General features: G+C 38.7%; 2 protein-coding genes across 2 annotated transcripts in view; one reads left to right on the forward strand and one right to left on the reverse strand.

The window, feature by feature from the left end:
* The window catches only part of TBCE (tubulin folding cofactor E), a 29414-nt gene extending 19708 nt beyond the window's left edge, over positions 1 to 9706 (forward strand). Inside the window, exons 13-17 of the mRNA XM_077782118.1 lie at positions 178 to 331; positions 791 to 859; positions 1891 to 1950; positions 3289 to 3380; positions 3629 to 9706. Coding sequence (XP_077638244.1) covers positions 178 to 331; positions 791 to 859; positions 1891 to 1950; positions 3289 to 3380; positions 3629 to 3721 — 468 coding nt within the window. The 3' untranslated portion in view covers positions 3722 to 9706. The remainder of the gene's footprint in view (positions 1 to 177; positions 332 to 790; positions 860 to 1890; positions 1951 to 3288; positions 3381 to 3628) is intronic.
* B3GALNT2 (beta-1,3-N-acetylgalactosaminyltransferase 2) overlaps positions 2481 to 14044 on the reverse strand; it is a 34481-nt gene continuing 22917 nt past the window's right edge. Inside the window, exons 6-12 of the mRNA XM_021527096.3 lie at positions 11806 to 11916; positions 10962 to 11040; positions 9586 to 9769; positions 7914 to 8039; positions 5902 to 6061; positions 5453 to 5509; positions 2481 to 5079 (exon numbers count right to left, since the gene is read on the reverse strand). Of these exons, the coding sequence (XP_021382771.1) occupies positions 4945 to 5079; positions 5453 to 5509; positions 5902 to 6061; positions 7914 to 8039; positions 9586 to 9769; positions 10962 to 11040; positions 11806 to 11916 (852 nt within the window). The 3' untranslated portion in view covers positions 2481 to 4944. The remainder of the gene's footprint in view (positions 5080 to 5452; positions 5510 to 5901; positions 6062 to 7913; positions 8040 to 9585; positions 9770 to 10961; positions 11041 to 11805; positions 11917 to 14044) is intronic.

The following is a 14044-nucleotide window of genomic DNA, read 5'->3' on the forward strand; positions in this document are numbered from 1 at the left end:
ACTGAATATATGAATCACTCAGTATTTGGAGACGTGGTTTGTAAGATTCTTGGTAGCACTGAAACATACTGAACACCAAGTAAAACCAAGGAGTCTGTGGCATTGATTAGATTTTATTGTCTGGAAAGTTATATAATTATATTATAAGTTATATAATTATATTGTATGCCAGTACAGATCCTTCCTGCTGAAAGAAGAGGAGCAGAGCTTGATTATCGCAAAATATTTGGAAAGGACTGGCTAGAAGCTGGTGGGCATTGGAACCCAGAGAAAAACAAACCAAATGAAGAATTTCTTGCTGCCCATCCCAGATATCCAATACTTTGTCTTAGTAAGTACAAACAGAGTACAATAGCATTTCCTCACCTCTGGCATTGTGGAAGCACCGGGTTGGTCTGTTTTCAATTTCTCTTCCCCTTGGTGCTTTTTCCATGCTGCTACAGCCTTAGGAAAGCCCATGCATTGGCAAGCCCACGTGCCAGTGGGCTTCTGCACAGAACTGCACCCTTCAGGGCACTGCTGCCTCAGGAACATGGGCTCCCTGCCTTGGAGACCCCAGCACCTGTGTGCATCCATCCATTCAGTAGCTCTCTCAGCAGTGGGAATGTTAAGCAGCACATCCCTGTTCTGAATGCTGTAGCAGCTGGACAAGGCTCATGTCTGCAGCACTGCATGGTGCAGGAGCCACCACGTCTGTGCCAAGGGAACTCCTGCCTAATCCTGCACACAGTGGTCTTAGGTCTCGAGGTTTAGTCTTTGAAGGGTTCCACATGTGCTTTTCTTCCAACAGAATATGGAGCACCTGAAGAAGGAGAACTGAAGAGACAACAACCTTTGACTCTGAAAAATCAGCTCCTGAGTAAGAGGCCAGAAATGGTCAAAATTGTTCCTTCTGCATTTAGAATATTTTATGAGCTTAGTGTCTCCTAGGTGTATATGGAGAACAAAAAGTTCCAGCTTGTAATTTTGATCTTCTGAACTATCTCAGTGAGTGTGACTGGAAACCTGATTCTGTGTACTCTCTCTCATTTTCCCCCTCAACCCAAGCCAAATTATTTTCTCAACTAAGATTTCATGGAGAACAAAGGTTATTGATACTCCATTCTGACTGTGTGAATGGCTTCTTTACAGAAGACATCTCAGGTTTTAACCTCAACAGCTGCACTGTTTTCTGATATTACCTTTTTTATTATTACTTCTTAACTTTAGGACAGACAAGAAAAATATGTGTAGCTTTGGTATTTGAGGCTGTCTACAAACTTAATCTAGCTTACATCCTCAACTTGCAAATTCATTTAGCTGTGCTTCCCACTTCATAGAAGAACTGAAACTTTTTACTCCATGGGCAAAATAGTATTTTCAAGCATTACATTTTAATGCATTTAGGGGGAAGACTAAATAGAACAAGGAATCTGGTTGGCTAGATATAACATAAAGCTTTTTTTAAGGATGTCTTTTAATATCTGTAAAATAATTAGGCTAATTATGTCCTTTAAAAGTCTTTGTATGGTGCTTTTGAGAGGACCAAAAACCTATTTTAAACTGAATAAGCAATTTCCATTCTACTGCAGGTTATTAAAAAAAAATTAAATAGAAATTAAGCATTTTTAGTTATATACTAATTTTGACCAAAAAATCCTACCTTTAAGAATTAGGAAGTCACTTCTACAATAATTTACCGAAGATGAATAAAAAACTTTGTTATTTTAATTAACTAATTTTTCAGATAATAACTATTTGCTATCTTAACTGCTGAGATGCAGGCTACCTCCCAGTTTTTGAGATCAGGCTGCGCTATGGGAAACAATTTGTAATAAAAACAGACTAGAAAGCTTCTGCCAGAACAAGGCTTATCATTCTTTCACTAATGCCTCATCCTTCTTCCTTAAGCTTTGACAATTAAGTGTCCTGAGAAACCTGAACAGAAGCCAGTGGAGAAAAAACTACCAGGTAAGAAGTCTTTGCTTATGTTCAAGCAGTTGTTTCATCACTCCTTTTCAAACAACTGTATTTAAGAATGGCAGCTTCAGAAACCTTTTCCTCTGTCACATAAAGAAATGACAAAAGAAGAAATAGTTTGAAAAAATCACTATTCTTCTGGCCTTCATACTTACTTTCAGTCCAGCTCAAAGATGGGAAGTTGATGCTTTGTCTGTCTTAGGACTTCTGCTTCTGGTTTCATAGTTAATGTGTCTGAGGCAATTAAAGGCCAATTAACTGGGCTGAAATCTGGTGGATGTGTTAACCAAGTAACTGGAACATGAAGTCTTAAGAGGCAACCGCATAGTGTGTAAATCTAAATACTGAGGTCTTGTATCTAATACATTAAAATTAGAAATCTAGTTCTGACCTCCATCAAATTTGTCTTTTGAAGTTTTAGAGCCTAGTTTTTTTTAGTTTTAGATACTAGAATGAATAAGATCATTCTAAATTAAGATGATATTTTGAAAAGATGTGTCAGAATGAAGTCTGAGAGAAAATATGTATTCAAGCTTTATTCTAAAATAAAAATCACATTTATTATCACAAGTCGCATAAAATCAGATAGATACAGTTTTTACAAAAATGTTTGATAGAAAAATATTTGTCTAAGTAAAGTACAATGCGTGGTATTACAGGAGTAACTCGCTATTGCTGTGCCTTTAGATAAAGCTTCAAAAGAAGTGAAAGTTCAACCAAAATACTGAGTTTATCTATTGCAAACACAGGTATCACCTCTGGAACAAATTACATCTACTCATTCAAGATCCATTACAAAAATACCCCTTCCTATAACTGACTTCATAACTTAAACAGCTCTGTTGACAATGTGTTTGGGACAAATAACGCAATACCATTCCTAAGAATGTCACTAGTTCCAGCATGCCATTTGCTTACTTGTGCTGGGAAAGCAAATTCCTGGTAATGAAAACGCAAGGAAGAGTTGCTAGATGCAAGTAGTCAGAACCTGTCTGGTATGTGTCCCAAAGGTCACTTAGTTTAGCATGTAGAAATACAAACTCAAAAAAGGTAAATTATGAAGCTGTAACACTTCAATTTGGCATAGGGGATCAAAGTGCTTAATCTGTAGTAGCACATCCTGTCCTGTCCACCACAAGTTAAACCATTTTCATTTGACAGTAGCAGATACTGTTTCAGATACCACAGACATTATTGAAATGTTAGAACTGAAGCAGCAATACAGCCTTTCACTGTTGCTACCTGCAAGTAAAGTGAAACACTGGTACTTTGCTACAGCTGAGTGGCAGCAACATTTTTCTAATAACTTTCCTTTCTCTCCCCCAACAGAGTCTATGACTATTCAGAAGGTCAAAGGACTGCTGTATCGCCTATTTAAAATTCCTGGCTCAGACCTGAAACTGTCCTACAAAAGTTCTAAAGTGAGTTAAAAACAGATATTGAACAACAAAATATTTCATGCTGCTAAAGGTCCATAGCATATGTTCTAAAATACTATATAAAGACATTTATTTCACTTGAGGAGAGCTGTCTTCATGCTGTAATTTAGGACCTAATTTCATGCCTGTAATATGACAGATTCTCCCTGACTGCAACTGCTTGCTATTTGGTTTACATGAAGGGATTTCAGTGTAAGTCTGATCAGTTTTTTTTTGCTTTCATATTCTAGTTGGAAGGAAAAGAAGTCGAACTAGACAATGACTTAAAGCCTTTGCAGTTTTACTCAATAGAAAGTGGAGACTGTGTGTTAGTACGATGGTAAGAAGGGACTCTCTTGCTGGACTGAAGGAAGAACTGACACAAGAACTGCAGAAGAGAGACAGACACACAGACAGCCTGTGCCTGAACAGACATACAGGTGAATATGAGTTTCACATACGTGGCACCAAAGGGCTGTACAATTGTACTTTCAGCTCCTCAACTTGATCATCAGCCTCCATGAAAACATCTGCTCCTTTGTCCTACTGGAGAGATACCAAATAGTGCTTAAATGCTTCAATTAAATAAAACTCAAGGTCACCCTTTTGCCAAGATTTTATACAGCCTGCCCCCAGCAGTGCGAAAATTTGTTTTACTGAACCAAGTACAGGGCTGAGTTGTGATCTCTCTGCTGACAAGACAAGATCAGTGCTGCACTGAGAGGCCACTTGCTCTTTGTTTTCACCTACATCTAACAACCTTAATGTGAACAAAACCCAGTAGTATTTTTAGAAGCATCTATCTTAGATGATTAGGGTCAAAATCTGCCAGACCTCCCTTCTATCCACATTATAAATAAGTTCTCAGCACACTGCAGGGCATTGCTATTTATTTTACAATCTTTAGCATGCTGTTCCTCAATCTTATTTTACTTATTTTACCTCAGATTCATATCTAGTCAGAGTGAGCTCTCAGAAATCCCTCCTGTATCAGGCCAAGCTTGCTGTACTTAAAGATTTGGTATAAGCAAACCTTGATTTTTTTTTTTTAATTTAAAATGACAATGGTATAAACAAACCAATCACATATCCTAACCCCCATTGCTGTCCCTGTTCCTGCACAGATGAGGGCAATCCCTCAGACAGCACAGAACCTGCTGCAGCAAGACTTACCAGCTGATGCTGGGCACAACTCTCCATGGGATCCTGGAACACCCTAGCAATCAATCAATCAATCGGTAGTGCTTTAATTTACAAAAGACAGGCTAGTTGGTGTTCTTATGTGCATTTATTAATTACAAGTAGGTCTTTGACTTTATATAAAAAGGATTTTGTTTTTTTTTAATCTTGAACATTTTGGTTTTTGTCTGATGAACATCTATACTATAGAAAATGAATTGTATCAGTCCACTTGTAATTATCAAAAGGGATGTGCAAATATTCTTATACTTTAGTTGAAACCCAGCATTAAAAGGTACCTTAATATTTCTTATTGTTCCGGGAATGAATCCAAATGTACACTTTTCCATGATCATTATACACTACCCTGTTTTCCAAGGCAAGCCCGTCATCTTTCCTCACATCTACATGGATCTCCACACAGTTCCTTTAATCTCCAGAGCTCTCCCAGCTCCTGGGGTGAGTACTGGGGGGAAGACAGCATGCCACTCTCACATGTCTTCTCACACAACCAGAGACCATCCTGTTAAGAGAGAGAAACATTTCAATAGGTTTTCTTAGAAAGTATATAGTCTCCAACAATCTTCACTTCCAAGAATCAGGTGCTTATTGCTTCTAGCAACAAACATTGCACACAAAGGTCCCAAAGTGATCTGCTAGACCTATTCAGAGAACCTGGGGGTAGGGATGGAGTCTGCAGGTTTATGGCAGTTTTGTGGTTTTACTTTTAAATATGTCTTTAAAAGACTTTTTTCCTCTGGATTTTAATTCAATGGTTATTTCAATTCCTTTTTAAAGAAAAAGAAAACAAAAAAAAACATTTCTCCTGTTTTATGCTACTTGGAACAGCAGGCATCTCTTCTTTCTGTAAGGTCAGACAATTCCTTCAGACTTACTTGATATCGCTTGGGTCCTACAGCTGCCATCCAGATGCCCATGCTCACATCTTCACCCTGAGATAAAAATAAAAAATATAGATATGAGCACCAAGAAAGCAAAAAGCATAACTTTGACCTGGAATAAGTTGTATAATCTACCAGCAGGAAAGAATGGTAACTACAAAAACCTACGCCAGACTACTGCAGAGGTGTTAAAATAATCCTCCCACCTTTCCCATGACAATACATTGTTCTTACAAAAACAGAGTACAAAAAAACAAGATTACAGCTCTAGAGGTTCTCAGTCCAAAACATCTGAGCTTTGACCTAGAACAGGCACTAAGCACAGCAACCAAAAACATAGCAAAAGCCCACATTAGCCAGGAATACCCAATGCTAACACTTGAGCAATGTTCTGACTCACCCAGTACATGCTGTTACAGAAAAACTGAACTAATCTTTGTTACCTGGTATGTTTTTAATCTTTCAGAGTTGCTTGCCAGCCACTGCACAATGTCTTTGGAGATAACATAGCCAGACCCACAAGCAAAGGCTGGATATGCAGGACTTGGATACTCCAGTTCTTGCCATTTCCCAGTTCGATCAACTGCCCAATTTAGTCTGAAACTGAAGAGACCATGTTAGACATGAGATGTTTATAGAGAGTCCTTTGTGGAACCTATGAACACTGGTAACAACTGAAGTAATACTGATAGTGAATGATTGAGAGAAAGAAGTAGGTAATTCTAATTATAGCTCCTAGTCTTATTTCTCTAGGGCACAAAGCTAAAATTTTAACTGTTGTTTGGACTTAATTGGCCTGTCAATCTTGGATAATAAGAGAAAGTTTTCAAAACAGAAACAAAAGCAATATTGACAGTCAGATCTTCAGCATCTGCACCTTGTTGTTGGGTTTTGAACTAGGTAAGCACACACATCCTTACCTATTTTGTAACAAGCACATCTGTCTCCTGCTAATTAACCCCTGTGGTTAATCAACATGACACACAGGCAGTGCCTCCAGCAGGTATGCAGACAGCAATGGTATGCAACCCATTTTCCTGTTAAAACTAGTGGCTGCTTAAAAATCAGGAAGCGGTACATACCTTCCTCCTAAGCTGTTTTCCAAATGAAGCTCAACAAAGGAGATGTTCAAAGGCTGCCATCACTGAATCACAAAAGAACTCTTCCTGGCAGTGGTGTTCCCTAAGGCTTTATTCACTCCCAGAGGCCTGCAGGAAGCAGTCTCTGCACAGTCTCCCCACATGCTCAAAGTGTGGCACAGCTCACTGCCGCACTGTGCAGCCCTATGGACCCTGTCTAACTGCCCAGTGAGGCAGTGAAAGGCATCCTGCTTTCCCTCTCTGGGAAGAAGCTGCTGTTGCACTCCCCTGGCCTCACAAACACTTCATGCACTCACAGCTAAGAGACATAACTGTGTCAATGCAGCAGGGTCTCCCCATTTTACAAAGAGGTTCAGCATTGCTGATTTCCAGTCATGAGCACAAGCAGCTGAAAGCTTCAGTGAGCTACTAAGAACTGTCACTTCAAACAACAGCCCTGAAAGGGAGGAATTACAGCTGAGTCACAGATATGTTATCAGATTCTGCCCATTCTCAACTGAAGCTGACATGTTAAAGCACAAAGTAAATGAAAGTCTCATCTGATACCTGAATTCACTTTAGGCTCAATATCTTCCACTCCATTGAATACACAGCATGAAGGGCTGAACCCCCTTCAGACTGAGAAGCATCTACTTTGATAATCATTTTATATTTCCATAGTTATTTCAGTAGTGTTCCCTGCATGTCATACTTGCCTGACCTGAAGACTATTAAAGAACTTACAGTCAAAGATGTCTCTCCTACAGATCTTTGAGTTAATCACAAGATAACCAACTTTCACACACTTGACCACACACCTTATTAAATCACTTTATGTGTAAGCAACAGGCAGAACTAGATTTGTGAAGCAAAGCAGCAAAGGTCTGCTCTTCTTCAATGAGCAGAAGGCAACAGGAAGCCACATTATACCATTATGTTATATTGAATGCTATAGTAGCAGCAGAAGTGGGTAGCAATGCCTAAAATTTACAGATGTCACAATAAAGTGCAGACCAGAACAGAAATTTAGTTTCTCCTTTTTACCTCACTTCCTCAAGCCCACCAGAAGAATCACAGTGACATCATAAAAGTAATATTTATAGTTGTGCACTATGTACTTCCCTTATAATTTCACTGTATTGCTGGAAAATTCTTTTTTACTTAAGCACCATGACAAAGATGCCTATAACGCATTTTAAAACCAGGTAAGATATTCAGCAAGTTTAAATCACTGTAAAGGCATACCCTGGAAATTTACTGTATTTCAGATTCTGAGATTCAAAGATCTAACACATACAGAAGTCCTGCTTTTTACAGCTGGCTTCCTTAGGCATAGAAGAAAAACCACTTGAAGGTAATTTTGAAAAACAACTTACTTTCCCCACCAAATGTTTGGCCTGTCCAATTTTTTCTGCATTATCCTGTTAAAAACAGCTTCCAAATCAATGTAACAGTCATCATCAGTCTTCAGCAGCAAGTCAAAACTTGTTGATTCCACTGTCCTGTAGCCAAAATGAAAAGTGATGAGACACGGAGCTGCGCACCACAAACTACAGACAGCAAGCTCTGCAAGGGTTTTTTTGGGATGTGGGGATGAAGCAAAAGGGAAGGAATGTCTTTGCTACCCTTGACTTTTAAATGTTTTCTCTATTGACCAAGGCTGACTGCTTGTCCTTCAAAGGAGATGCAGCTGTATCCTATGATGATCTTACAACATGGACTTGTGTATGAGCGGAAGAAATCAAATTTGAAGTTTTGTTCCCCAGGACAGATGGTGGATTTACTAGTGAAGCCATCTTAAGCAGTATTGACCTCAGAAGGATATGAATCCCTGATGCTGATGGCAGCACAGCTGTTAAAAGCCACTGGGTACACATCAGTAGCCTACTTTCAGGACGAGACAGTCAGTTCAAGGGCAATGAGAAGGTCATAGGTGATAAAAAACATCTGTGGAAAGAACTCTGTGCTTACTCTGTCTCTGTAAATACACCCTTCAAACATGAAAAATGTTATCCTTACCTGTCTGAAATAGTTGAATGTGACCCATATAAAATAACCAAAAAAGCTTAAGATTCTAGGGATCATGGCTGGCTGGTCACAAACGTTTGTAAGGGTAACTTCTTATAACAAGCAGGGTATTTTTAAAAGCCTTTTGTTACTAAATCTTGAAAAATTGCTAATCTGTAAGAAATTAACACAAAGATCTAAGTCTTGATGCAAACCTCCTTTTAGACCTGAAAGCATGGTTCAGTTTTTCATTTGCATTCATAGCCATGGAATTTGTGAAGTGCATAATCTTGCAAGCAACTAAAACGAATTTTGGTTAAATTACAACTGCCAACTGTATTTTTTACTCCACAGCAGCATCAATTAACTGAAACAGTTGTCTCAGAGTAATGGAAATCACTGGAAATTAGAGGTAGAAACTAAGTAGATTCACCCCAGACAATGCAATTACACTATGAAAATTCTTCCTATCAACCTTCTGTCTCCCCTGTACACAAGCTTCCAGTCCTTCCCCTCCTCTCAGCACTAGTGTGGCCACATCTGGACTACAGTGTGCATTCTTAGACTCCACAGTACAAGAGGGACAGGGCCATACTGGGCAGAGAGTCCAGCAAAGGCCCATCAAGATGATTATGTGACTGGAGCAACAGCCACAAACTGAAACATTGAGTAAGTATTCAAACTGGCCAAAAGCCATCCTTTAAAATACTTAAACTGCTAGTTTTCAGTTTAAGAATTAAAATAAATTAAAACAAATTAAAAGAAATCACAAGGAGAAATGAAAATTTTTACACCTGGACTCGTAGAGCAGAAGCCTGTCTTGCTAGCTTGTGCTGATTTGAGGCACCAAGGGTCAGCATTCAAAAACCTATAGGCACTGCCATTTTACTCACTACATGCACCCAAAATTGTGAGAGAGAAATACAACTTAATGAAGTAAATCACATAAGGCATGTATTTCATGGAACCTGTCAAATAACATAATGCACTACAAACAGCATTCCTAAGAGAAAGTAAGAAAATACATTCTTTTCAACTTACCATCGGTAGAAGTTCAGCAGTTTGGAGGGAACATTTCTGTAAGTGTCAATGACATCTACAAAAACAATGTCATCATACATACTACTTTCTTCCTTCAATAAAGCATCTTCTTTCTCGAGGCTTTTTATGTGGCTTGTAAACCTTTCTGGGCGAGTATGGAGGCTTTTTAAAAGGGCATCCCCTTCTGAAAGAAACAGCACCCAATATTAAAAAAGATGCATATCTACATATTATTTCACATTTCTCTTGGATCATACAGGGCACACATTGACAAAATGAATCTGAAGAAGCATTCAAATAGTTTGGGTTATGAAAATCCTGCAATTAAAAATTTCTACAAAATTTCTACAAAATTTTTGAAGTTGCGGAACAACAAAGAAATATATTTTTGTATAAGGCCTGGCACTAAAAGTTTAAGAGGAAGCATTCTCGTCCTCTTCAGTAATAAAAGAACTCAACTTTTTAAGGTTCCTTAATATAAAAAACAGTCTGGGACTTCACTATTACTCTTACTGTAGAGTAAAAAGGCCACTGTCAATTACTCCTAAGTATATGTATCTAGCATAAAAAAATAAACACACAAAAAACCAAACAATGCTATGATAAATATAATCAAATAGGCATTGCTTTGATGTAGCACAGATGGTCCCTGCTGAACCACATCACATAACTGCAGGTAAAAGCTAAAAATATATTGCAGATAAGGAGGCAGTTTGTGGTACTGAAGAAAAGTTTGACAAACAAGATGGAAGGGCTTTAGCACACACCTCAATTCAGGCTCCTACACAGATGACAAGACAACAGGACTGCCCAATTTTATCTGCCAGGCCTAGCTACAAAAACACAGCCATAACACTCTCAAAGTCAATGGTTATGTTGGACCAATGAGAACACATTGATTCCAGTGCTATGTGGCCAAAATCTTAGAAATTGGAAAGGGCTCTTAGAAAATCTCTGAACATTCTGCTGACATAGGTGTAAAAGAGCAACAGGAATGGAAACTGTTTATCCATATTAAACACTGTGATGCAGTACCTCTAACTGCAGCAGAACTGGAAAAAAGTGAAAAATATCAGGGAAAGATTTCATTACATGACATTTTTAACTTAATTTTGGGTAACAAAGAACAAGAAGAGAGTCTAGATAAAAAGCCACAGGGATGCAAGTCAACTGGAGTGGCTGACAAAAGGCAAGCAAAGGAACCACATCAGGACATTGACTTTAAGCATAAAAGAGCCAGGAAAAAAATGTTTCTACTAAAAGAAAACCTAGGGTGACTAAATTCATGGAGACAGCACAAATTATACTCAGAAGTGTAATTTAAATCACCTATTTTACCATAATATCAAATGTCATGCTAAATTTTGTGGACTTACCTTGAATAGTGTAGATAAAACCACCTGCTATTCCCTCCACACCTTCTGTGAGTTCATGTGGCAGTGACCCTTCCCCTGCCTGTTAGGAACAGATTAATTGAAATTAATAGATTCATTCATCTCTCATTATTGATGTGTTTTCCGTCTGATTTTAAGGTGTGAAGTTTTCTGGAAACTAAGAATGAAATTAATTTAAAGCTCTGCTGGTTCAGGCACTTGCATAATCACAGAATCACAAAACATCCTGAGCTGGAAGGGACCCACAACAATTACTGATGTCCAACTCCTGGTCCTGCACAGGACCACCCCAAGATTCGCACAATGTGCCATGAAAGACTAAGACTAAGATTTTTAACTAAAGTTTTGCGGCATTTTTTTAAGTTTCATCCCAAACTAGCAGTACCACTGAAACTTTCAGAAACTAGTTTCGAAGTTGACAGCAAAATTATTCTGGCTAAATTACAACGACACAAGATGTTTAGGCAAGCAACAATTTGACACAAAAAGAGACAGTGCTAAAAAGCAAATACTCAGACTTTATCCCATCAGTTGGGATTCTACCAGAAGATTTTTCACCCACATTTTGCCATTTCTGATACACTGGTACTGCTTCCCATTCTGAATAAAACAATAAGAGCTTTACTCCCCTCAAAATAAAATGCCACTCACAAGCCTATTTTTTTTTTTTGTAAGAAGGCAAAGCAAAACTTCTTTTCTGAGATAAAAGGACAAGCCCCACTGAATTTATGATTTACACAGAGAAATACAGGAAAGTAAAATGCTGAATTCTCAACAGTTATAGGAAAAATAGAAACATGGTGGAAAGGAAGGTGAGGGGACTCACTGTAATGACTCTGAAAACACCTCCTCCATCATTCACCATCACTTTATGAAGGTTTCTTGAAACCAAGCCCTGAAGATCCTGGCTCTCCCACACAATGGTACCTTCAAAACTCTGGTAAGAGAGCAAAATACAGTTATGCAGGTATACAAAGACTTAAAAAAATGAAAGTCCAACAGTTTGGGCTCATTAAAATTATTTTAAAATAGTCAACTTCATACAAGATTTAGCTTGAGTGAAACATAAATGTTTCACTTACACTTCAATAAAAATAAACTACACATAAATGAAACACATCCGTGAAACTCAGTAACACATAGTAATTATTTTAAAACTAATCATGAATCTCTATATTGAACTTTTAACAGAAGCCTAGTGTAAAAGACTTTGGCTTTCTAAAATCATCAAAATAGCATTTAAAGGTGACCTGAAGTGAATTTTTAAAAATCAAATATAAAATCCTGCACTACAAAGAGAATACGTTCAAACAGATTTGGAAACAAGCTCAGCTTTTATCGTTATCTGCCAAACAGAGATCAGAGACTGGATCCTGACACCAGCAAAACTCAAAGAAAAATACGGCCACCTTTATCGCAGTAAAGGTGTCACAAGCTACTGTAGGACTGACAGAAGTCTTATCTCACATCTTGGCTGGTAAGGAAGAAAAAGGCAAGTGAATAGCTTCAAAATTTTCTGGTTTTAACAGTCAAATTAGGCTTTGCCACTCCATGTTTTACATATATGTATATATATGTTTATGTGTGTGTGTGTGTAAATTCTTGCATTTGAAAGGACTTCATCTCAACTTTAAACTGAAGACCCCTGACAACATGCAAAGGAGCAGGTGGCAAGTTGTACAAATATGAATATTGGTAAATTTTGATTTTTAAAAAAATTTAAAGCAATTTCTCCCTTATGAAAAGGTAGGGTTGTTATACTCCTGACACCTTGATGAGCACATTCCATTTTGTCTCTCTCACTTTCATAGGAAACACACTGGTTGTTAGTGTGGGTGTTGGAACAGAAAAACAACTTGTTTGTACATGCATCCCTGCTGCTGTAGGAAGTCTGTTTACTTATACCAACCTCTCATCTCTTCCCCATTTCATCTTCCTTGTACACTAGAAATCTCCAAAAATTCTCCAGTTACTGAAACACCTTTAAGTCTAGATTAGAGTTCAGCTTACTTTTTTTGTTTTCCTCTAGAAGTAGGTCTTAACATCTGCAGCAGCCTCAGTGTTTAATGACAGCTGTGTGTGTACTTCAGAAGTCTCTCATCTATTATTTAAAATGCCAGCTTTATAAGCTAATAATGGAGCTAGCCAGTGTTTATTCAAGCTTGAATTCCATGCTCAATACCTTCCCTTTGTTTCACACAACCACAGAATAAGCTGAATTGGAAGGGACCCACAAGGATCATCCTATCCAACTCCTGACCCTGCAGGACCATTCCCAAATCACACCCTGCAAGCATTGGCCAAACTCTTCTTGAACTCCTGGCTTGGTGCTGTGACTACTTCCCTGGGGAGCCTGTTCCAGTGCCCAACCATTTTCTGGGTGAAGAACCTTTTTCTAATATCCAGCCTAAACCTCCCCTGACATAGCTTCAGGCCGTTCCTTCAGGTCCTGTCACTGTCACCACAGAGAAGAGATCGATACCTGCCCCTCCTCTTCCCCTCATGAGGAAGCTGTAACTGCAATGAGGTCTCCCCTCAGTCTTCTCCAGGCTGAACAGACCAAGTGACCTCAACTGCTCCTCAAGGCACTTCACCATCTTCACTGCCCTCCTTTGGACACTAACAGTTTAATGTCTTTCTTATATTGTGGCACCCAAAACTGCCCCCAGCACTCGAGGTGAGGCTGCCCCAGAGCAGAGCAGGACAATCCCCTCCCTCCCTTGCCCGACTGAAGATGCTGTGTGCCTGAATGCAGCATCAGGACATGGCTGGGCCTCATGGCTGCCAGGGCACTGCTGACTCATATTCAGCTTTCTGTTGTTTAATTATTTCTCAGTTATCAAAATAAATGGACCAATATCGAGACTTTTTCTAGTGGCTCAATTTCTCTTTTTGCAGTGACTGTCATCTTCCATTCCAATGTTTTTTGCTGTAGGGATTGGGCTCTAATCACACTTCAGTGTCCTCTTTATAGACACAACCTTTGGAAAGTTGTTTAGTGAGCAGGAGAGTCCTTTAGGAGCAAGAGAGTCCTTTCATGCCTCAGCAAGCAGAAACATTACAAT

The sequence above is a fragment of the Lonchura striata genome, chromosome 3 (assembly GCF_046129695.1).
Source record: "Lonchura striata isolate bLonStr1 chromosome 3, bLonStr1.mat, whole genome shotgun sequence".
NCBI classification, from domain to species: Eukaryota; Metazoa; Chordata; class Aves; order Passeriformes; family Estrildidae; genus Lonchura; species Lonchura striata.